Below are 24,900 nucleotides of genomic sequence, written 5' to 3'. Positions count from 1 at the left end.
GGATGGGCAGCCTCAGCGGTGGTGCCGAGGAGTCTCGACCAGAGGGTAGTGGTGGAGGCCGTGATCAAGGAATTTGGCCAGCAAGCTGCTCTCAAAGGGGAGGTCGTCGTCTACAATATGGAACAGGGCCATCTAATGGTCCGGTTTATGGAGGCTGGGGAGAGAGATTTAATCCTCGGCCGGTCTTGGGTCGTCGCCGGCCAGGCGTTAGCGGTGGAGCCGTGGTGGCCGAGGTTTTGCTCATCGGAAGGGGCTATCTGCTCAGCTTTAGTCTGGGCTCGATTGCCCCGATTATTGGTGGAGCTCTGGGGGAAGGTGGCGATCCGGCGCATTCTCTGTCGGGCCGGTGAGATGAAGATGGGGGACGACTGCACAGCGGAGCAGAGACGGATCGGCTTCTCTCGGGTGTATGTCAGGCTCGATCTCTCCCGGCCGTTGAGACCGGAGTGCTGATCAACGGGCCGGAGGGCTCCTAGTGGCAGAGGTTTGTCTACGAGAACCTCAATGGTGTGTCTCCGATGCGGCCATTTCCACTCTTCGGTGGCGTGCGCGATGGGGAGGGGAGAGGGTTGTTCATCGGCTGGCCTTTGCTCGAAGAACGTGGCTGGTGCCAGAGGAGACGAGGTGGGGGTGGACGGCAGGTCGAGCATGGGGCCATGGCTGCTTGTCGTCCGGTAGTGGCCACCCGGGCCGGAGGCGATGGGAGGCACGGGAAGAAAGGAGCCGAGTCAACTCAGCCCCTATGTTGGTTCAACCAGGTTGAGCCAACTCGAGAAGGAGCCAACTCAAGACGGCTCGGATCAAGTTGACTCATCAAACGGATCCAATGGCTGGATTAAACCAGCCAAGATCATACGGTGGCGATTGCCCCTTCGCAAATCAACGATTAGATCGGAGGTGGGGGGAGCGTGGAGATTGGTGAAGAGGATGGCATGGATTTTGGTGCGGGCTCGAGTCCGAGCGCGGCCTAGCCCACCAACAAATTCGGCCTGTTGGTGGCAGGCTGTGATGCACGGAAAAGCTTGTGCATGGATGAGGGGGAATGCGGAGCACAGGCATGGGTGTGGGCTCTTCTAGGCTGCGGTTTGCTGTGGTGGATGCGATGGGGGATTGGCTTTGGCTAGCCCAAGCGTGCCCGGCCCACTGAGTTTGATATGGGTCGGGTGCTTGTGAAGTCTAGCAAGTGAGGAAGAAGGCCCATTGAACCTAAAAAGGGTCCTACCAAGTAGAATAGGGCCAAGGGCAAGGCCCTGTCTGATGGACTCGCCCGCGATATAGGAGGCTTTGGGGCTTTCAATTTCTCAATCGGGACCCTAGGGAAGGGGATACGACTTCACTCCAGATGGATGCATAGGTGACTGACGTCGATGCCCCACTGGTGGTGGTGGGGCATTCTGAGTAGGGGTTGTGGTGCGGACACCAGAGCCATAAAAAATCGGCAACATGATTTAAGTTCGATTTGGATGAAGAAGCCACATTAGATTGATTCTATTTAGTTATTTATTTTCAGTCAATAAATTTTTAATGCATTTAGCTTTGGGTCCATAGGGCCATACTTGGATTTGTCCACATCACCTTTGGAGCCACCACTCTCCACATGCCAAGAGAAGAAATATGCATGCCAGCATGTGCCGTGCTCATGCCAAGTTGTGTCAAGCATCAAGCACCCACATGGAGTTTCATTTCTTCCTTAGAATTTCTTAAGATTCTTAGCTACTTACTTATTTTGTTGAAGGTTGATTTCTTTCCTATGGTAGATTATAATGCTTTACTTTTTTGTGGAGGATTGATTTTTTCTTGTAAAAGATAAGAGATTCCTAAACAAACAGGACCTTAGAGTCCTATATAAATCCTTGTATCTTCCATGAAGAAGACAATGAATGATTTTACAAACTCCACAAATACTTGTGTCAATCGCTCCGAGAGGGAGAGGGTGTGAGACCCAAAATCGCCCACAAGGGGAGGGTGTGAGGTCCACTTTCTATCCTATTTCTATTTAAGATTCAGTGTTCCTGCGACTCTGATCGACTCCACCATCTACCCACGCAAGCCTATTCCGTCAAGAGAAGATCTGTCTCCTCCAGAATTTTCATCTGTCGTGCTGAGAGAAGGAGTGATTTCTTATTCTACAGATCATATGCTGTCAAGAACTTCATTCCTTAACAGTTGATCTTTGATTTTTTTTTAATCCGATGTTGGTAAATACCTAGTTCTTTATCGATGGATCTGTTTGGTTAAAAGATTAAGAGCCCTAATCAGAGTAGTTTCTTAACTACCACGATCCAAATTCTTATCATCTTCTTAGATTTTCTCACGGGTTTAATATTTTATTTTCTCTCATTCCATTCTTATTTCTTTTTACATTTACTCGTGAGCATGTTTAATTTCTGCTATCTGTTTATGAAATTCTCTATTACTAGTTATTTACTGATCTCTCGAATGGCATTCATCTATATCATTTAGATTGATCTCGCTTTAGTCTCGTATCAATCAATCATGCCTTCTGAGCAGAGTATAGGCAACTATACTGTCTATCTTGGGAATAATGAGCTCCTGGCTGGACGTGATTTGTTGTTGATGAACAGAAGAGAGCTTGATCATGAGGATTGATTTTTTTTTTCTCTTCTTTAGGGTTGTCCCGCATCAATTTGGTATCAGAGCCGGTTGATTAGGGCTTTAGTTTAAATTCAGCAATTTAAATTTTCGCAAGTTAAATTTTCACACTCTAAATTTCGTACTTTACTTTCAAGCATTTTAATTTTTATTGCACCTTATTTCTGCATCTTAGAGTTGCATGACCACTAGATCAAGTACCTGGTACCAACATCCTACTTCCCCACCCAACACCAATATGGATCCCAATATAGCAACCATCATTAATGCTCTGACTGAAAAGTTTGATGACATGAAAAATTTTATGAAAGCCATGGATGAGAGAATAGTGGTATTAGAAGAAGCTAGGCAGAAACAACCTGAACCTGAGTCTCCCGACTACCATAGGACAAAGAGGTAGGAATCTAGAACTTGATCGACCTATAGGGGCACGCCCGCACCATAACCAGTTCGATCAAGATGAGCATATTCTTAGGAATGGAAAGTCGAAGCTCCAAATTTTGATGGTTGTCTAGATTCGAGAGAGTACCTAGATTGGAAATCAGGTATGGACCACTATTTTGGATGGTACGAAATATCAAAGAGAGTTAGGTTTGCTAGGATGAAATTGGTGAGGCAAGCCCGACTTTATTGGAAAAGTGTTGAGCGTCTTCTCAATCAGAGAAGACAAAATCTGATAGAAACCTGAGATGAGATGAAAGAAAAACTCAGAGAGAAGTACCTCCCCACCTCTTACCAACAAAGACTTTTAGATCAATGGCAGAGGCTTACTCAAGGAATAGATCAGTCACCGGATATATCACGAGATTTGATGAATATCTCATGAGATGTGGAGTAGCCGAAGATAGGGTTGTTACCTTATCTAGATTTAGAGCTGGATTACGAGAGGATATTCAGCGTGAGCTCTTTCTGTGAGAGGTAACCACGTTGGAACAAGCTATCAACTTGCCTTAAACTTTGAGAGATTTTCTAGATATTCGACTCTCCGTCGTTCTGAACCCAGTCGAGTAACCCCTTCTGGATCGAGACCTAATATTAATCAAACTCTTAGTAACGGACCTCCACTTACAAATTCTATTGAGAGAAAAGAAGATAAAGGAAAAGGAGCTATAGGAGAGTTATCAAAAGGAAGTAGTTCTCGATCTCATTGCTTCAAGTACCATGGTTATGGTCACTTTGCTGCACAATGCCCCAACCGATCATTATTCGTAGAAGAATTAGAAGGAGAAACTCTAAAAAATATTGAGGAGGAAGTTTATGAAGCTGATCCAGATTTAGCCGAGCAATTTGAGAGTACTGAGGACATCTAGGTTATGCCACACCTGAGTCAGACCTTAGGCTTGGAGTCGTTAGGTATGTCCTAGCACAAACTAAGGAAAGTGAAGACTGGCGTAGGACCTCTATTTTTCATACCTTCATAAAATTTGACGATAAAATTTGTAAGGTGATCATTGATAGCAGTAGCTGTATCAACGCCATCTCCACCGACACGGTTAAGTGATTAGGATTAACTCCTGTAGATCATCCCAGTCCATACCGTGTGTCTTGGATTGATTCCTCCTTTATTCCCATCAAATTTAGATGCCGTGTGTCCATCCAGCTTCATTCCTATCAAGATCATGTATGGTGCGATGTCTTACCCATGGAAGTCGGAAGTATCATATTAGGTCGGCCTTGGCTATTCGACAATGATGTTACGATTTATGGCCGTACCAACTCCTGTAGCTTTACTCATCAGGGTAAGAAGATCACGATTAATCCTTCCCCACCTAAGGCTACTAATAGAAAGATAGGCGATGGACCAAAAAAAAATCTCAAGAAGAAAAGCCTCAATCTGATAGGTGCTAAAGAATTAGAGACGACCATGAGTGAAGGATCACCAGTTTGGATGCTTGTTGCTAGAGAAGTTCGTGAGGATTCTAAGGTGGATTATCCTAAGGAAGTAGCTAGCCTTCTTAGTGAGTTTCATGATGTCTTTCTTGAGGATCTTCCAGATTACTTACCGCTATGAGAAACATTCAACATGCCATTGATTTAGTTTCTGGATCTACCCTACCCAACTTGCCCTACTATAGGTTGAACCCTAATGAGCATGCCGAGCTACAAAGACAAGTTGGAGAGTTGATAAAAAAAGATTTGTGAGAGAGAGTTTAAGTCCTTGCGTGGTTCCTGCACTACTGACTCCAAAGAAGGATGGTACATGGAGGATGTGCATAGATAGTCGTGCCATTAACAAGATCACCATTAAGTACCGCTTTTCCATCCCTATGTTAGATGACATGTTAGATATGATGGCCGAATCCACTATCTTTTCTAAGATCGATCTTAAGAGTGGTTACCATCAAGTAAGGATTAGATCGGGAGATGAGTGGAAAACTACTTTCAAGATAAAAAATGATTTATATGAGTGGATGGTGATGCCATTTGGATTATCTAATGTCTCTAGTACCTTCATAAGATTGATGACCAAGTACTACGACCATTTATAGGAGTATTTGTAGTCGTATATTTTGATGACATTTTGATCTATAGTCGAACTAGGAAAGATCATTTAGATCACCTCCAAAGAGTGTGTCAAGTTCTTAAAACAAAAGCTTGTATGCTAATCCTAAGAAGTGCACTTTTATGACAGACCATATCATCTTTTTAGGTTTTGTTGTTACCCCCAATGGTGTATCTGCTGATCCTGAAAAGATTAGAGCAATAGTTGAGTGGCTGGTGCCCAAGAGTGTGCATGACGTGCAGAGTTTTCATGGATTAGCAACCTTTTATCGTAGGTTCATAAAAGGGTTTAGCACCATAGTCGCTCCCATCACTGACTGTATTAGAAAGAAAAAATTTGAATGGACTAGGCAGCCAATAGAGCCTTTCTAGACATTAAGGCAAGATGACCCATGCCCCAATCTTATGTCTCCCTGATTTTTTTAAGATTTTTGAAGTAGCGTGCGATGCGTCAGGAGTTGGGATTGGTGGTGTCCTTAGTCAAGAAGGTCATCCGGTAGCATCCTTTAGCGAGAAACTTAACGATTCTAAACTCAAGTATTCTACCTATGATAAGGAGTTTTATACGGTAATTCAAGCTTTAAGATATTGGAGGCATTACCTACTACCGCAAGAATTTATTTTGTACTCTGACCATGAGGCCCTTAGATTCCTGAATTCTCAAAAGAAATTGAATCATAGACACAGTAGGTGGGTCGAGTTTTTGCAAGCCTATACTTTTGTTTTAAAACACCGTGCAGGTGTAGAGAATCGTGCTGCTGATGCCCTGAGTCGTCGTCATACTTTGCTGTCCATCGTTAGTATAGAAGTTGTTGGTTTTGATAAGGTTAAAGAAAATTATGAGGAGTGTCCAGATTTTGGTGACATACTTACCGCTTTACGTAAGGGCCATCTAGAGAATGTAGTGAATATACCTTTCAAGATGGTTACCTATTTAGAGAAACTAGGTTGTGTATCCTCCGTACATCTTTAAGAGATTTTTTAGTTTGGAATTACATACTGGAGGATTAGCTAGACACTTTGGTAGGAATAAAACTATAGAGTTGGTAGAAGCCCAGTTCTTTTGGCCAAGCTTGAAAAGAGATGTCGTCCGAATTGTTGCCCAATGTAGAACATGTGCCGTGGCCCAGCAGAGAAAATAAAACACGACTTATATACACCCTTACCTATACCAGACTGTCCTTGGCAAGATGTTAGTATGGATTTTGTTTTGGGATTACCTAGGACAGCTAGGAAGCATGATTCTATTCTAGTGGTTGTAGATAGATTTTCGAAAATGGCCCATTTCTTGCCCTGTTGCCAAACGTCTGATGCATCGAAAGTTGCAAGGATATACTTTGATGAGATTGTTAAACTACATGGATTGCCTAAAACTATTGTTTCTGATAGGGATGTTAGATTTATGAGCGACTTTTGAAAAACTCCTATGGCATCTTTTAGGCACAAAACTAAAGTTTTCTTCTGCCTATCATCCGCAAACAGACGGTCAAACCGAAGTGGTTAATAGGAGTCTTGAAAATCTTTTGCGTTGCTTGATTGGGGAACATATGGGTAACTGGGATCTTTTGCTGTCCTGAGCCGAATTTGTATATAATAGCTCTGTTAATAGGTCCATTGGTATGAGTCCTTTTGAAGTAGTTCATGGATATCAATCTAGAAAATCAATAGACCTCATCCCACTCCCCATGTATGCTAGGATTTTTGAATCTGCAGAGTCATTTGCACAGCATGTCAAGAGTTTGCATAAAGAGATCAGTAAAAAAATTAGTATGAGCAATAAAGTTTATAAACAGAATGCAGATTCTCATCGACGTGTTCAAGAGTTTGCAGAGGGAGACTATGTGATGGTTCGATTGAGGCCTGAATGGTTTCTCTCCGAAACCGTGAAAAAGTTAATGCCCGAGGAGTAGGTCCATTTAAGATCATAAAGAAAATCGGATCAAATGCGTATGTTGTGGACCTACCTTCTGATTTTGGGATTAGCTTTACTTTTAACATTACAGATCTTGTCACCTATAAAAAACAACTCGGATACCTAGTGAGCCATTTGAGCCTGAACCAACCTTTGAGAGCGAACCTATCCCTGAGTGTCCACCAACCAAAATGTCAGCAAAACACGATCAGATTGAGAGAATTTTAGATAAGCAGATTTTTTTCAATCGGAGTCGAGGCTATCAGCGGTATCTGGTCAGATGACGAGGTCGACCGAAGTCTGAAGATACCTGGATCACTTGAGAAGAGCTGCAATGCATTGATCCCGATCTACTTGAGCATCACCAGAGTGGAATCGACCCACACTCAACAGGGTCGAGTTTTTCCACCTCGGAGAATTGGTGCGGACACCAGAGCCATCAAAAATCGGCAACATGATTTAAGTTCGATTTGGATCGAAGAAGCCTCATTAGATTGATTCACTTCAGTTATTTATTTTCAGTCAATAAATTTTTAATACATTTAGCTTTGGGTCCATAGGGCCATACTTGGATTTGTCCACGTCACTTTGGAGCCACCACTCTCCACATGCAAGAGAAGAAATATGCATGCCAGCATGTGCCGTGCTCATGCCAAGTTGTGTCAAGCATCAAGCACCCACATGGAGTTTCATTTCTTCCTTAGAATTTTTAAGAGTTCTTGGCTACTTACTTATTTTGTTGAAGGCTGATTTCTTTCCATGGTAGATTATAATGCTTTACTTTTTTGTGGAGGTTGATTTCTTCCTTGTAAAAGATAAAAGATTCTAAACAAATAGGACCCTTAGAGTCCTATATAAATCCTTGTATCTTCCATGAAGAAGATAATGAATGATTTTACAAACTCCACAAATACTTGTGTCAATCACTCCGAGAGGGAGAGGTGTGAGATCCAAAATTGCCCCACAAGGGGAGGGTGTGAGCCCACTTTCTATCCTACTCCTTCTACTTAAGATCCAGTGTTCCTGTGACTCTGATCGACTCCACCATCTACCCACGCAAGCCTATTCGTCAAGAGAAGATCTGTCTCCTCCAGAATTTTCATCTGTCGTGCTGAGAGAAGGAGTGATTTTTATTCTACAGATCATATGCTGTCAAGGACCTTCGTTCCTTAACAGTTGATCTTTAATTTTTTTTTTAATCCGATGTTGGTAAAGACCTAGTTCTTTATCGATGGATCTGTTTGGTTAAAAGATTAAGAGCCTAATCAGAGTAGTTTCTTAACTACCACGATCTGGATTCTTATCATCTTCTGGATTTTCTCACGGGTTTAATGTTTTATTTTCTCTCGTTCCATTCTTATTTCTTTTTGCATTTACTCATGAGCATGTTTAATTTCTGCTATCTGTTTATGAAATTCTCTATTAATAGTTATTTACTGATCTTTCGAATGACATTCATCTGTATCATTTAGATTGATCTCGCTTTAGTCTCATATCAATCAATCACGCCTCCTGAGCAGAGTATAGGCAACTATACTGTCTGTCCTGGGAATAATGAGCCCCTGACTAGACGTGATTTATTGTTGATGAACAGAAGAGAGCTTGATCATTAGGATTGATTTTTTTTCTCTCTTCTTTAGGGTTGTCCCGCATCAGGTTGATGCCGTGATAGAGGGCGACTTGGTGTATGTGGATCCTTTGATGGGAGGCCCATCATGGATCACAGTGAGGCAGTGGCCCAGATGAGGTAGGCCATCCAAGGGGAGGAGGGGAGTGACAGCTTTGGACTCGATGGTAGTAGGGCTGGAGGGCAACACTCAGACTGAGGGGGTACTGGTGAGGATCCCCTTCCCCATCAGATGCCCATAAGGCTACTGATTTGGAACATTTGGAGACAGGGAAGCCCTCATTCCAGATGACAAGATCATCCAGCAGTATTGTCCGGATATCTGTCCTCTTGAGATCTATTTGTCGGGGATGAGCCTTGTTCGAGTTAGAAGATGGATCCTACCGGCATGAAGCACTTATGCAGTAGAGTCCAAAGGTCTATCTAGGGAGATCATAGTGTTGTGGCGGCGCACTTCTACAAATACAAGCAACATGTGGCATTAGTCATCTCGGAACAGATCGGAGGCCCTTGGCTACTTTGAGAGTGTACGTGAGCATCGAGTATAGGGAGTGGAGGATACTCTGGTTCATGATTTTCAGGATAGTGGAGTAGCACTTGCCTTCTCTTATCGTCATGGATTTCAACTGTATTATAGGATCCTATAAGAAAATGGGTGGTAGGCAGTACACTAATAGTCTTAATGCTTGAGAGTTTAGGGAGTTCATCGGTGACTTGGGCCTTATCGACCTTGGATACATCAGATCCAAGTTCACTTGGTGCAACAACCGGCTTAGGGCAGCCAAGGTTTGGAAGAGGATTGATTGGGTGCTTGCCATCGTCGATTGGTTCCAATATTTCCCTGACCACCAGGTGCAGCATCTTTCGAGGATTGCTTCGGACCACTGCCCTTTTCTCATCACCACTGATGGCCCGTGCTTGCCTAAGGCTCCATTCAGATTTGAGAAGTTTTGGACGTTCTATCTGAAAGCGTGGGATCTGATTAGAGAGGTTTGGAGAATGCTGATCTGTGGGGATGCGAGATATCGAGTGACCAGGAGGTTTGAGTTAGCGAGACACAGGCTCATCTGATGGAACTGTCTTAAGATTGGTGATATCTTCAAATGGATTGAATGAGTAGAGACAGACATTATGGAGCTTCAAAGGAGAGAGATCAAGAGGGGGGCCTCTAGGAGCTCGATCTGAGCGAGCTTCGACAAAAGCTCTCCACGCACCATGCTTTGTTGAGATAGTAGGAGATGCTGTGATAGCAAAAATCTAAGATGCAGTGGATCAAGGAGAGCGATTAGAATACTAGATTCTTCCACCAATCCATGATGATTCGGTGGTTTACCAACTGCATTAGGTGGTTGAGGGAGAGTGATAGTAGAGTAGAGGATAGTGGTGAGATTAGGGATCAGATTCTTCAGTTTTTCAGATTGTGTTGGACCGCTTCTTTGGGTGGGGATGCCCCCCCAAGGGTTCCAATCAGGGTGCAGCATCTCTGAAGAGGATAATGAGGCCCCGATTAATCTGTTATCTACTAAGGAGGTGCAGAGGGCCCTCTGGTCTCTCGGAGAGGATAAAGCCATGAGACCAGATGGTTTTCTCCCTCTTTTTTAGTCGGTACTGGCCTATCATCGGTGGAGAGGTGGTTGAGGCGATGTAGGTGGTTTTTGAGTTAGAGGCATTGCTGAGTGGAAGATGATGCTGATCACTCTCACCTCGAAGAGATCGGGTGAATCAGCCTTAGAGAACTTTGGACCGATCAACCTTTGTACCATTCTTTATAAAGTTTGTGCGAGGGTTCTGGTTAGTCGATTGAAGTTGATTGTTCCTCATTTGATCAGCTCAGAGCAGGGTGCTTTTGTCAGTGGTTGATGCATTATCAATAATATTTTGCTTGCCTAGGAGTTTATGCATAATTTGCAATGTGCCTCTTGTATCACTTTTCATAAAGTTTGTGCGAAGATTCTGGTTGGTCGATTGAAGTTGGTTGTTTCTCGTTTGATCAGCTCAGAGCAGGATGCTTTTGTCAACGGTCGATGCATCACTGATAATGTTTTGCTTACCCATAAGTTTATGCATGATTTGCAATGTGTCCCTTTTCGATGGAGTCTCATGACGATCAAGCTGGATATGGAGGGAGCTTATAATTGAATGAGCTGGCAGTTTTTGTATCGGATGCTCCACAAGTTTGGATTCTTGGATAGATGGATTGATTGGTCATGGACAATGTGGAGGCCTAGAGTTTTATCATCTTGATCAATGGTGCTTAGACAGACTTCTTCCACTTGGTGGGCAGACTTGTCAAGGGTGCCCTCTTTTTCTATATTTGTTTATATTGTGTGTTGATGCTCTATCTCGTACCCTTCGGATGGTGGTTCAGGGGGCAGGGCTGGAGCCCTACTAGCCTATCGCAAAGATTCAGTCACTCTCACATCTTCTTTTTGCAGATGATTATCTGCTCATTAGTCAGGCCTTTGTCCAGAACGTGAGATGCTTCGCGACTGTTGTTGAGGCCTACTGCCAAGCCTCTGACCAGCTTGTGAATCTGCAAAAGTCTGCGGTCACATTTAGTCTCAAGACGAAGATCTAGGTGAAGCAGGTGGTTTGGGATAGGCTAGAGATTCCTGAGCAAACTAAGATCCTGACCAACCTGGGGGTCCTTATCATGGGGCAAAGACTTCGAAGGGCTGAGTGCAGGCCCATGGAGCAATAGGTCTAGAATCACCTCGAGGACTGACAAGCCAACACAATCCATGATGGGGAGGACCATCTTGTGAGATCAGTCTTGAGTTTCATTCTGATCTATCTCCTGACGAACATTACTGTACCATTTTGTTTCAGGGGCATGGAGTAGGAATTTTGGAACTTTCTAATGGGGATCTAGATAGGGCGGCCACGAGCTTCACTTACTCTTCTGGGAGGTGGTCTGTCTGTCTGTGCAGAATGGAGGCCTGGAGATCCAGTCTTTATTGGTTAGAAGGGAGGTTATGATTGCCAAACATACTGTTAGATTCTTCACCCAGTCTGATTACTTGCGGAGTAGGGTGATGAAGACTCAATATGGAGCTTGGAGCCAAGGGTTCCAGATTCGGACGGACCATAGCTGCTTCTTTATTTAGAGGGAGATTTATATCTTTGCTTCTATAGTGGTGGCCCAGATTAGATGGTTTATTGAAAATGGGATGTCGATTGACGTGAGCCAGGACGCATGGATTTCCAACCTACCCTTCTCCTATTGGCCGACCTACATCAACATGGAGGTGGATGATCACTTACGAGTCTGTGAGTTGATTGCTGTCGATGGTAGGGGTTAGAGGGCTTAGGATATTATCCATCTTTTTAGTGGTCAGCTTGCTGACAGGATTCTTACCATCCTGATCCCTGCCCATTAGAGCCTTGATTTGAGGGTGTGGGGCCAATCTTGTTGCCCTTAGTTTTTTGCTAGGAACCTCGTTAAGATAAGCAGGCCAGTGCCAAAGAAAAAGATTGAGGCTATTTGGATCTACAGGGTGGTTATCCATCTTAGGGTCAGACTTTTTCTCTAAAAGGTCGCTTGGAACCGACTGCCAACTCGGACTCTTCTTAGGGATAAAGGTATGGAGCTTCTAACTGATTGCCCGATTTGCAGCTTGAAGGATGAGTCAATGGAGCATGTCTTGCTTTATTGTCCAAGGGCATGTTTGATCTGGAGAATGGTAGGAGGTCAGTCTTGGGGGACCAATAGTGACCCTTGGCTTTTTTTATTCTTGGATGTGATCCATCAGAGTATGACCTAGGGTGCATCCTAAAGTGTTAGAATGGCGTACGTTGCTTATCAGATTTGACTGTCCAGAAACAGTTTGGTCTTCGAAATCAAGATGGTGCCTGTACATCAAATTTTGGAGAGAGTCTATTGTTTAGTTGAGGAGTACACAGTCGTTTTGATCAATCGATATGTCCTTTGTCATTCCGAGATCCTGAGACTCCTTTGTTGCGTATGTAGCGATCCGAAGAATTCTTTTTATTTTCTGAAATTTCCTCCCTCAAAATTTATCAAGATCAATTTTAATGGCAGTGTTAGCAATGACAGAGATAATGTAGGCTGTCATTCAGAATCCGAATACAGGCTTTTGGCTATTGATGGCTCTTATCTTTATAAGCCATCCATCCCCGATGCGGAGCTCTATGCCGCATGAGCGGACATCATTTGCATGAGAGAAAGGTTGCGAACAAAGAGGATCTTTGTAAAGGATGACTCAACCACAGTCATCGGCTAGATCTGAAACGAGACAAGCCATCTAAAGATTCATTTGCTGTTACATAACATCTAGAGGACCATTCATGGTACAATCACGATATCTATTTAACACATCTTTCAAAAAACAAACAGCACCACAAATTAAATTACATCTTTTATTGTCAAGCACATAGATGACTGTGCTTGATGCCAAAACAACGACTGCCCATACACCTTGTATTTTGATTTTTTAAACTGTACTTGCACTTGAATGATGTAATTATCCACTTATTTAAAAAAATAAAAATCAAAATCTAAGTGATAAAGTGAAGTAAAGGGATTTCTTTTGTTTATTTTTTTAATGATTATGAAAACGGCTTAAACGGTCACTTGGTGCAAAGTACGGTCCAGCCTAATCACCTCATCTCGTTGGGCCAAGCGGGTGTACCATGCGTTGCTACCCTTGAATATGAGCTTGGAACCCACCCTATTCCTTTCTGCAAATCAACATCGCCGGGGCTCCGAGGATATCAGCGCATAGCACAAGCGGTGGAGATATCTTCTGGCCTTTCTCACTCTTAGAAGGGAAAGTTAGATGGGACAGTCTTTAATGACTTGAAACGCATAATTTTGCATCAGCTACAGCTTACAGACAACCTTTTCCTTTTACAAAAAAGTTAAACAAATCCAATAGGCTGCTAAGAGTCCAAGCATACGTGGAGCTTCATCTTCTCAATAAGAATAATTCTAGCACGTCACCTTTTCATTAACTTGCTAACAACGAGCAAATAATCTAATAATACTTCCTAAATCAAGCTGCAAATTGGTGATTCAACCAAAAAGAAAGAAATAAAAAACAATAAATATATATTTTTTCTGTTCATTTTCCGCTATGTGCATGATCATTTCAAGCTACCAAAATTTCAAGTATACCACCCTTCAAGAGAAAAAAGAGTGCCTTTTTTGGGAATTCCCTAGCAGCGTGTTTGCTGCTCACTGGGAAAGAGGAATCCTGAGGGCAAGCTAAAAACATGTGATCACTCTGAGACTTTCACAAAATTCAACTTGTTTGGGTCTATCTGATCGAGCTGAATTAAGTATGTACCAGGCTTTCCTTCCTCTTCAGCCCATTTAATCGATTCCTTCTCCAGAAACTTCACAACCTGCTTGCAGCAGCACTTTGAAAGTAAATGATCCAGCTAAATTATTGCAAGTATCAAACAGATCACCAGAAAATTTAGTGGAGGATCAAGGTGCTTCGTGAAACAAAGCAAAATAAGTACCAAGCTGCTAAAAATGGAACAAAGCATATAAATGTACATTTGGTTGGATATGCAGGCGAATAATGGGCCCTCATTCTTCAGGGAAAAAAAATGCAATGACTTCCTTGAGTTTATAACATGGAGCAATTTACTAATCTCAACAAAGGGGAAAATACAAACAAATCATAATTCTTAGTGGACATCCAAGTAGCATCTGTTCAAGCTAGTTAGTTATAAGGCTTGTTTTATAGTGGCACTTTCATTCACCTTAAATATGTAAATTTGAAACTTACTGACAGGTCAGCAAGCAGAGAAGATAACTGTTTCACAATTGTATGAGCTGTCATTCAGACATAAAATTAACAATTGTCTATTCTAATTTCTAGGGCTTATTATCTTTCGAATGTTGATAAGATATCCCAAATACTAACATTTCACATCAAAATTGATAAATATAGATATTTTAATATACTGATTAAACATAAAGAAAGGAGCTTGTGTCATATGTAGGATTTGTTCAAACAGTAGCTTCATATGCCAGCTCTACATTTTGTAAACCTTTCTAGTTTCAGGGAAATATAAAACAACTTCTAAATCCATTCAAAATTCCATGGACATAAGCAATCGATCAACTGATCTCACTAATCTAATATCACAGTTGGTGTTTCTTGAGGCTATGAAATCACCAATATAAAGTTGTTCTGGTGACCATTAAGCCCCTATCTACAGTCAAAAGCGCATCTTTACTTCCACCATGAAGAAACTTCTAGTGATTGACAAGCACCAGATATGCATGCTTTTAGTACAAGAGGGACCTTCGCACTGTGTACTTTTAAGTCTTTAACAATATTCATCTAGACATTTTCTAAAACCTAAATGCTTGAGGAGATAGAATAAAATAAATAATTCTCAGTAAAAGAAGAGAAGATACATTTCCTCACAAATCAAGATTTCTTGCAACTAATCATGCATCAAGATGGTCAATGATGGCTACAACAAAACAGAAATTATGCCTTCATCATTTTCAAGAAAAGTAAAGTTCCCACAAGATATGTTGGCTGCATTTATGCATCAGCAAGACCCAAAAAAACTGTCATTAATTAAAGTTCCCACAATATATGTTAGCTGCAGTTATGCATTAGCAAGACACATAAAAACTGTGATTCTTCTTGATGTTAAAATGTTCTTTTCTAAAGAATCATTAAGAGAAATACTCATGATGCTAGATATAAAGTTTCCTTCCTAGCTGGCCGTCTTCTGTCCTACTTACAAGCATGTATTAGCATGGATTGAAGCAAATTAAATTTGCTTAATTTCTTTCGTAATGCACATGACATAAACACAAACAGACGAGCCCTTGCATAACCTTATCTGACGTGTAGAGGATTTAGCACATTAAATCAGTTTATGGGACCTCTTACTCATATTTGACAATGGTACTGAAAGAAAGTACATGCGAACAGGTTAACATGATGGGTGACACAAGACAGGAAGATAGCAAACCTGTTTAGCAAAGTAGCTTAGTATTTGTGTTGGCATGCTTGTAGAAGTTTACGAACAAGAAAATAGGCAAGGTATGCAGCTATATTTCATCATAACTTTTCGTATCACTTGCACTATAACGGAACATCCATCAAGGATCAATTTTATGGAAAACATTTAGAAAAGCATTTCTTTGACATGTTTTGCATGACTTATGTCGAATAAGCACTTTCCCATATGCAGCATGGGAAAACAAGGGCAACGCAGAGCATTAATCAATTTTCAGGTGCAAGTACATAAGCGAGTTTTTATTGCGGGCTTTCAGCTTCAATTAGAATTAAGTAAATGGGATTAGGTTAGAATTTGGACTCAAACATGAGCTATTTACCTGTCCAAGCTGGACTGGGAGGATTTTAACGCAGCATGGATCTAAAATTATAAAATCCAACTCTAAACATGGATAACATAATGGGTTTGAGTTGGGTATAAATTGGTTTGGATTTGGGTTAAATCAAGGCACCTCTAGATGGAAAAATAAGAAACAAACTTCTCTGATGAAGCAAGCTCATAAATGATTTAAATAATAATAATAATAATAATAATAATGGTTTCACTAACAATAATCCAAAAACAACTTTTCTAGCCTATATCTTGGAGAATGAGAAGGACCAAAGGCCCCTTGTTGACTTATGCTTGCTTGAGATGCCTTTAATGTGACTTAGCAGCCACTCTTGTGAAAACTAATTTCTGCATCAGACACTATATAATGATCTCACGACAAGAAATCTTCAATTATCTTCGGACACAATCTAGTCTCAAGGTAAATTATGGTGCAAGTACATGACATAGAAAAGTGGTCATGTAGCAATTTTACACAAAGTTGCTTAATGTAAAATACCTATTGCGCATAAATAAGTTGATTGATGTCAATGATAGAGAACTGAGATCTATAGTGAACAATTTGTTCAGTATGGTCACCATGTGTACAGTTCAAAGTCAAAACTAGTAAGACTCAAGTAAAAGGACCAAGATAATTAGAAGAAGATGGCAATGAGACATCTAACAAAGATACTTCACGAGGGAACTAAATTAACCATCATTAGACCATTTCCAAGCAACAGATTGAGCAGGTCGCAAATATGCAATAAGGATGCTTAAACCCATAAATAAATAATGGGACCCAAAATATAGATTTTGTCACCCAAAAGTCAAAATTAGAAGCTTAGTAGGTGTCAGGAAAGCAGAGAGGATTATGAATCACCCAATAAAGGAAATTCAATAAACATTATGTTATACAACATGATGCAAGATAATCTCAAATTTAATTCCCAATTACACACAAGGGTTCAAACTTCAGATTTTCTGGATTGACAAACAAAAGACCTAAGATTGACAGAATCTGCATGGATGAAATCCAGCTCATCACCAGCTTCAATAAGAAACAGATAGCATCTTACAACCAATCATACATTTTTGGCATCTGATCAACAATAGCAGGCAAGATACTTTCTTCATTCTTTTCAAATACAAGCCAACTTATTGTTTGTATGACTGTATGTATATGTTTCAAACAAACAACCCTAGTTTTTAATGTCCTTTTGAGATATTAATTAATTTTTCTTAAAGAACTTCCTTCACCAAACAAAGGGTTCTTCAATCCAGTTTGCTTCAATTTGTGTGTTAATCTTCAAAGTTTAGTCCCAGTGATCAAATCACTTTTCACCCTTCTGGCTACATCAATATGCAACAACATTTACCATAAACAATTCATTATAGTTGTTTGTGTGCAGTTTCGAGGCCAAATGAATCTCATATCCTAGTATAACTATTGGAAGCAGATTGCTGTGTTATAGACTCATAGTTTCTAATCTTAGTTTGATGCAACATGGTGCCTTGCCCAACTGAAAATCAAGGCTTCAAATACTTAAAATAACAAAATCCAAAAAGATTATTGGAACTATAGTTTGGACCATCTAGAATAGAAATAAGGTTGTTTAAGTTAGTCAAGAACAGGAAAATGCAGGCCCTAACCACTATGGACTGGTTTAGTTGTGTATCATATGATAAATACAAAGCTAGGCTAACATGTAGCAGTATGATAGGCATACAGGGCACAAGCATGCACCCTCTTTTATGTTTTCTTAACAACATGCCAACATGGTATGTATCATCAATATGAGATGGTATAAATGAGCACCAAATTTTTTGTTTATAACTCAAATTGGCAACTAAAATATTAAAAAGTGATAAAGCTATACGAAATATATGTACTTTCTCATCGACTTTAATCGTGGAATCATTTAGCATTTTTATAGAAATATTTGAGGTTCACATCACCTCATCCTCAAGGATCTCCGGAGCATAGGACCATGACTATGAAGCCTTTCTACATGAGGTACTGCATAGGCCTTGTCTTAGACATAAAAAAGGTATCCTACGCTAAGCTATACTCTACATGGGAGGCATACACTTTGCATTGTGGTTATTTCCAAAACTATTAGTATGGAGATACAAATATTTTCACATTACATTTTGTGTGCTCAAATTCCAACACTAAGCAATGCTAAGACATGTTTTTTTACATTAACCACTAAAACCTATGCACATTTGTTCACTGACTTTGCGATCCTCATCAAATGAGTGATCAAGTCCGAACAGCATTACACATGCTTTACCTTTTATATTGTCACATTTTTTTTCTCAGATCTTTAAACCTCATGGAAAAATTCATGAGTATTGTACCTGTCTCACTGATTTTGGATGTTATTATGCTGTCCATGTTATGATCACTTGATATATAATCATCAACATATTTGATTTTAGATTTTTAGGCATATCAGTTGTTAGGATCATGAATTTCAATTTTAATTTACAACATGTCATTCACTCTCTCTCCCCCACCTGCCACCTTTTTCTTCCTTAGTTGTGTCTCAATATATACACCTACACAATAGTAAATCATGAAGTTTACCATACAATATGAATTATATAAATCCTTTTTGACTCATATTTTCTCTAGAAAATGAAATGCACATATTCTGCAATATATAAATGAAATTATAAAAATTGAATGCTAATAGTTTAAAGAATTCTTACCATTCGTTTCCTTTTCCCTTTTGTGATATCCTCAGCATCTGTATCCACGATAACTTTCAAGTGTCTAAAAGCTACTATGAAACAAAAGGACATATAATTATCAAGCCATGCCTGACCTTTAAAGAGAAATGAAATTAAAAAACACAAATAGAACTCGTGAGAATGTGATTTCTTACATGGAATGTTGGCTAGCGAACGTAGATGTAACTTCAACAAACTTAATGCCTCCTTGGGACGATGATCATGCAGGTCAAGGGTAATAACTTCCCCTTGGGTGTCAGATTTTCTGCAAATCAGATCAACCCCATAATCATGTAGAATTGCAATGTACATTAGAAACTTAGTATGGAAAATATTGAAATCAGAATATAAAATCAAATTCAGAAAATAATATACACAAACCTTGTGTCAAGTATCTCCCCAGCAGATTTCTCGTCTGCTTCTCGAGCCTTTTGGTTATGATATTTTCCCTTGAAATCCAGTAACATTTTTAGAGAATATTTTATTACGAAGTAATTATCACGCTAACACAAACAACATATATAGATACATATATATATATGTAAGGTAATAGAACTTCTTTAAGATGGTTCTTTCTAATGAACAGAACCATTCGTGCTTGATCATGTAGCAATGATAGAATTCTGTTATGGTGTCCCTTCTACCACAATAAGCATATATGTAGTGTCTTGTGGAAGAATTAGCTCTCTTTCAGAGAAGATGTGGTGGAAGTAAATAAACAGCAGACACACTATGATGTGGTTGTCTTGACAAAAAAACATGAACACGAAGCAAAAACAAAGACTCTTACAATAAATAGCAGATAAGTGATTGGCAATCAATAAGTCATTCCCTTAGAACATAAAATGGAAAATAAAAATTTCCAGGAATGGTTGTTTCCACAAAAACTTGAAAGTTGAAACTGTGCAAAACAGTGAAGTAAAGCCACCTGAAACAGTGTAAGACAATTCAATCAAGAATAAGTCATGTCCCTTAGAAAATAAAATTTTATTAGAGTAATTTTTTCTGCAAAAACTTGAAATCATGCAAGAAAGTGAAGCAAAGCGAAGCAAAGCCAGCTGAAACAGTGCAAGACAATACAGTCGGGAATATACATTTACTGGCTATGTTTTACTTAAATTGTCCCATCATAATGTGAAACTTACTTGCTCTAGAAGGTAGGTGGCTTTCTTGCGGTCACCCTTCATAAAAGCATCTACAGCCTGTGAAAATCACAAATCATATCTTGGATTCTGAATTTTCTAAAAACACCATAAGTTACAGACAACAGGGTGCATTCATATAAACAGAGTAATACAAGCAAACTATATTGTGAAGTTCTTCCAAGTAATGGCATGGACCCCTTACAGCTTCATAATATGTCTTCATTGCATCCCAGTGCTGTTTTGCAGCTCTCCGAAGGATCTGGTAGTCATCCTCCTCATCTACAACTAAATAGAACAAGCAGCCAAAATGAAGTTCTAAGTACATTTGCACCCCCTCCCCCCCAACACACACACACAACAACAACAACAACAACAAGTTTGAAACACTTTCTTATTAAAGTAATAAATAACAACTTAACAAGTATATAGGCATAGTGAGACACATGATCATACATAAAAGCACATGCACATCCAGAATTTATGGTTTCAGTTCCACGCGAAACCTGCCAATACCCCTGATATACATTCCATTGTTCACCAAAATGAAACAAACTAGAACTTAAACTCAAGTCACATAGTTACAAATATTAATTATATAAGTTCTATATCATTCAAAATGCACATTTTTCACTCCTTGTCACTATCGTACTTCAAGGTGCCAATCTGTCAAAAGTAATCTATACACCATGTATTTTTGTCAATGCAAATGATACAGGTTCCAAGGTCAAACTGAAAGTGACCATGCTTGGTTCACCAGATCTCCCTTTTTTACTTCTCATAATAAAAGTTCACTAATAGCTGGAGTGAATCCTTTAGCATGCATCAAAGATAAGATAACAAAGAGGTATTGCTTAAATCATTATAATGCTTTTAAATTTTAATATCATCTAAAGTCCATCTAAGATCAATCATGTCTTCCCATATTCTAAATTTAGTCCAAAGAAGTTTCTACCTAAGTTGCAGTACTCCCAAATCTTAATCACCTTCCAACCTACAAAATTATCATTTCTTTACAGGTTCTTACTTCAGTAAATATAATCTTCTATCTAGGTTGCTGTACTCACTCCAGAAAAGGATTCAAATTCCAAGGATCAGTAACATACACATGGCCAGATGATATGTCCTATCCTCAATGCAGAGGTCATATGCCTCAGCACAAATGACAAAAAAAGGGGTATACTAAGGGTACAGGGTTATTATGCCTCATGGCATTTGGGGTACCTTGTCCCAGTCAACATAGAGCTGGCATAGGATATTTTTTGAATCTTTCGCTCAAAATTTCGTCAAACTCCCAGACCACATCCAAAATGTGTTTCAATAGTGAACCCCTCAAACCTCAGGCAAAAAAGAAAAGATAAAAAACTCCAAAGCACTCACCATGTTTAGTTTGTAAAAATCAACCATAACTAAATCACTTATCATATTCAGATTCATCACATATATTGAGCTTCCTTTGCCACTCAACCGCTTTCATCTGGGCTCAAGCCCTTAGTGAAAATTATTTGCCAATAAAGATTCATATCTGCTACATTAGTCATCATATAATCATTTTCTTAGACCTATATCTCTAGTATGAGGTCACGAGTATAAAATGAGCATTTTTATTATTAATTTATAATGCATGGTAAAACTATTGTTTTATTAGACCCAAGGTTTGCAAAATCAAAACCATACCCCATGTCAGCTGACCGACGATATGGTTCGACACGCCCCTATATTGGGCCCAAACCGACATGGCAAAGAAGTGGGGAGAGGGAGAACCGAAGAGGAAAAGAGAGGGGGGAGGGAGGCAAGGAGAGGGAGGCTAATGGAGATGCCAGTGGTGGCTCACTAGAGGGCCGTTGAGTCCTCTAGAGCTACCCTTAGAGTCCGATAAGACAAAAATAGAGAGAGAGGGAGGAGGGAAAGAGAGAAATGTACGAATGGAGAGATGGCAAAGAAGCTGGTGATGGTTGCCGCAGGGCCACGAAGGGCCATGAATGGTTGGATTTTTCTCCTATTGTCGACTTCATTGTTCCAATCTAGGAGTGGCCGTAGGGGGAAATCCAGCTGTCCTTGGGCCTCCGTGGCCCTCTGGCAGCCACCACCGGTTTCCCTGCCACCTCTCCCTCCATCCTTTCTCTCCCTCCCTCCCTCTCTCTCTCACTCTCTTTATTTTCACCTATTTGGACTTCAGGAGAGCTCCGAAGGCCTCGCCAGGCCACCATCGGCCATCGCTAGCCTTTTTCTCTCCTTCCCCCATCTTTCTCTTCCTCTCTTTCCTTCTCTCTCCCTCTATTTTCACTGGTGTTCTGAATCGAACACCAAAACTGCACCCATAGGCTGTGATAAGGCTCGGCACATCTTGAACCGCTCAATTCGGGATGGTTCAGTGAAACATGATTAACCCAATCTGTACTTTGGCATCTCTTTCATTTGAGAGGTTTTCTCCAATCTCACACCTGCCACCAATCTAAGCAACTCAAAATTCTTGCTAAATTCATCATCAGGGAGTTAGATTCACTTCCTTGAACATGCTTCAACTTACAGATTTCAATGTCCATCCGAAGTTGGAAGTTTCATACTTTCATTCTCTTCTACATTTGATCTACAGTTTCAATATAACATCACAAGTTCCTCTATAGCCCTTTCATAGGATTTTAAACCTCGATGATATAGATACAAAATCAATTATGAATCAGTTAAATAGACATCAAAAGTGATCAACCATGTTTAAAATGAATAGAAACCATATAACAAAAGTTTTGAAGATACCCTATTTATGTATCTGGTTGATCCAATATAGATGATACCAATTGCATGATACAATGTTTTGATTGTCCTTTTGGTAAAAAGCATCTGAATTAGTTGGGTTTCGATTTGAGCATGTTTTAACATGTCTAGATGATGATCTTGTGAATTCTAAATTTATATGGACCATAAAATATTTTAACACACTAGCTCTGCTAGTAATCTCCTTTTGTCATACTAGATTCATAGGTAAGAAAACTCAAAGAAAAAAAAAACATCAGTTTTACTTTTAGGTAGTTCAGAAGTCTTTGATAATGATCAACGGTGTCGAGTGTCAACTATCAAGCCTCAATTGAAAATGCCTATCCCACTAAAAGGATACTATCTTTCCTCTATCACCTACCTATTTTATATGTTATTACAGATATCCCCAAATCTCAAATTTTTTTATAATAGCTTCTCAAACTTTGTAAGTTTTAGCAAAGAAAAATGTTTCTACACAAGCATAATATGAAATGTGTTGAAACTAAAACCATAAAACTGACATGAAATGAAAGCAGTTCACTAAAACAAATGTTGTTTTAGATCTCACAGAGTTTCTCTATGGAAGAAATTTTCTTCTTTGATTGGTTATATAAAAATTTTTGTTAATGACCAAGACTTTTGGTATTCTATAATATAACTAAAGATTTTACATCCCCACAGTATAGGGGGTGTCCATCCCGTTCTGTCCTGTTCTGACGAAAAAATGGGACTGAAACAAGGTCGGCACTCCGAAACCCATTCATACAAGGAAAGAAGAAAAAGAAAAAAGAAAGAAAGGAAGATGAAGAAAGAGAAGAGTGAAAGGAAAGCAAAAGAAGAAAAATGAAAGAAAGAAAGAAAGGGAGAAGAAAAGAAAGGAAGGAATGAAGAAAGAAAAAGTAAAGAAGAAGAAAAAGAAAAAAAAGAAAGAAAAGGGGTGACAAAAAGAAAGAAAAAAGGAAAGAAATGGAGGTAGAAGAAAAAGAAAGAAAAGAAGGAAAGAAAAAAAAAATAAAAAAATAAGGGAAGAGAGATGGAGGATATCTATCGAGATGTATGATTGAGATGGCTGTTGGAACAAAATAGGACATCAAGACATCCCGTTCTATGGAAATCCCAATTTCATCCTATGGGATTTAAAATATTTTAGATTCTAGCATAGTAACACATAATTTGGAATTATAAGGTAGGAGGAAAAAACAGAAAATTTAGTAGAGGTATAAAGTACAATAAAATCATTTAAACAAGAATATGAGTGCATGAACATAAGCATGTTAGCATTTTAACAAACTTTTTCATGTGAATCTATACCACATGAAGGTTGAACACACCTTAACTTCAAGACAAAAATTAAATAATAAAATGTCTTATGGTAAGAAGGACAATGTAAAGAGAATTTTCTTATATAGATATTAGATGAAAATATTTAAAAGATGATAGAGAAAATGAATCAGTTTTGGTCCCCATGAAGAATATTTACAATACAACGAAGATTAATTCAGCTAGTGCTGAATAAGAAACAAGCCACAATGGATATACCAATTAAGACTTAAGAGCATACACACAGAAACTATAACTAGCGTAAGAGTTTCAATGGTCAAGAATACTGAGTTGCACTTACTAATTACAGTATGCACAAAAATGGGACAACATAAAATCACTAACTTATTATACACGAACAGTTGACTCCTGCTGAAGATGAGGTGGAGATATACATTAATTTTGATATGTGTCATCTTTAATATGAACTGAACAGACTACAATCTAACTACAAAGTAGTTTGCAGCATGGTGACTAAGAATAGGTTGAACCAAAACAAACTATAGATTATGAAGAAAAAGCTTTAAATAAAAACTTTTGTTCAAAATATCCTGAAGCTATATTCGTTTTTAATTATCCCCGTAAAATGGTAAGATGGAAGTGCAGATGAGGATACATCCATTATTATCTAAGCATTGAGAAGGAAGAGGAAATGATTTTTGCATGCTGCTCCTTTTATGGATAACAATAATGGAAGTAAATATAGAGTCAAAAAGATGATGCAGTAACCGGAAAAGATTTAACATGCACAATCAGTCAGAGGGACACTAGTAAGAACAAATTGACAGAAAACCAATTATAACAGTCAACTTAGGTGCTAAAATAGCTGAAAATAATTTGGAAAAAATGCTCGCTTAAAGAGGATAAGACCGAGAACTTTACCATGATCACTACAAAATAATAAAGGAACAAAATACACAAAGATAGATGTTTTATTAACACGAAAGTTAGATGCAGATGCT

General features: G+C 39.5%; 2 protein-coding genes across 3 annotated transcripts in view; one reads left to right on the top strand and one right to left on the bottom strand.

Annotated features, from left to right (window-relative positions):
- The window catches only part of LOC140857516 (putative nuclear RNA export factor SDE5), a gene marked incomplete in the record, with an annotated part of 131,780 nt that overhangs the window by 106,439 nt on the left and 441 nt on the right, over nucleotides 1–24,900 (top strand).
- LOC140857517 (putative nuclear RNA export factor SDE5) lies at nucleotides 13,709–20,222 on the bottom strand. Of its 2 annotated transcripts, none has more exons than XM_073256508.1 (6): nucleotides 20,067–20,222; nucleotides 19,865–19,921; nucleotides 19,101–19,168; nucleotides 18,875–18,984; nucleotides 18,699–18,772; nucleotides 13,709–14,021 (listed from the first exon to the last, which is right to left on the bottom strand). In XM_073256508.1, exons 1-6 carry the CDS (start codon nucleotides 20,187–20,189, stop codon nucleotides 13,896–13,898), a joined length of 558 nt encoding a protein of 185 aa, XP_073112609.1. In that variant the 5' UTR covers nucleotides 20,190–20,222; the 3' UTR covers nucleotides 13,709–13,895. The 2 variants fall into 2 exon arrangements, with proteins under 2 accessions (XP_073112609.1, XP_073112610.1); XM_073256509.1 differs by having other exon boundaries at nucleotides 18,699–18,769.

Source organism: Elaeis guineensis, chromosome 4, assembly GCF_000442705.2.
Source record: "Elaeis guineensis isolate ETL-2024a chromosome 4, EG11, whole genome shotgun sequence".
Taxonomy (NCBI): Eukaryota; Viridiplantae; Streptophyta; class Magnoliopsida; order Arecales; family Arecaceae; genus Elaeis; species Elaeis guineensis.
The sequence above is the reverse complement of the archived record's forward strand: the minus strand, read 5'-3'. Positions and strand labels throughout refer to the sequence as shown.

Bases quoted from the DNA above. Each gene is read 5' to 3' on its own strand.
- LOC140857517 (XM_073256508.1), bottom strand. From the start codon at position 20,189: ATGTACTTAGAACTTCATTTTGGCTGCTTGTTCTATTTAGTTGTAGAT. The intron at 19,922-20,066 runs GTAAGGGGTCCA...TGATTTTCACAG, and splicing joins TGAAGACATATTATGAAGCT to GCTGTAGATGCTTTTATGAA. The intron at 18,773-18,874 runs GTAAGAAATCAC...TTTGTTTCATAG, and splicing joins TTCGCTAGCCAACATTCCAT to TAGCTTTTAGACACTTGAAA.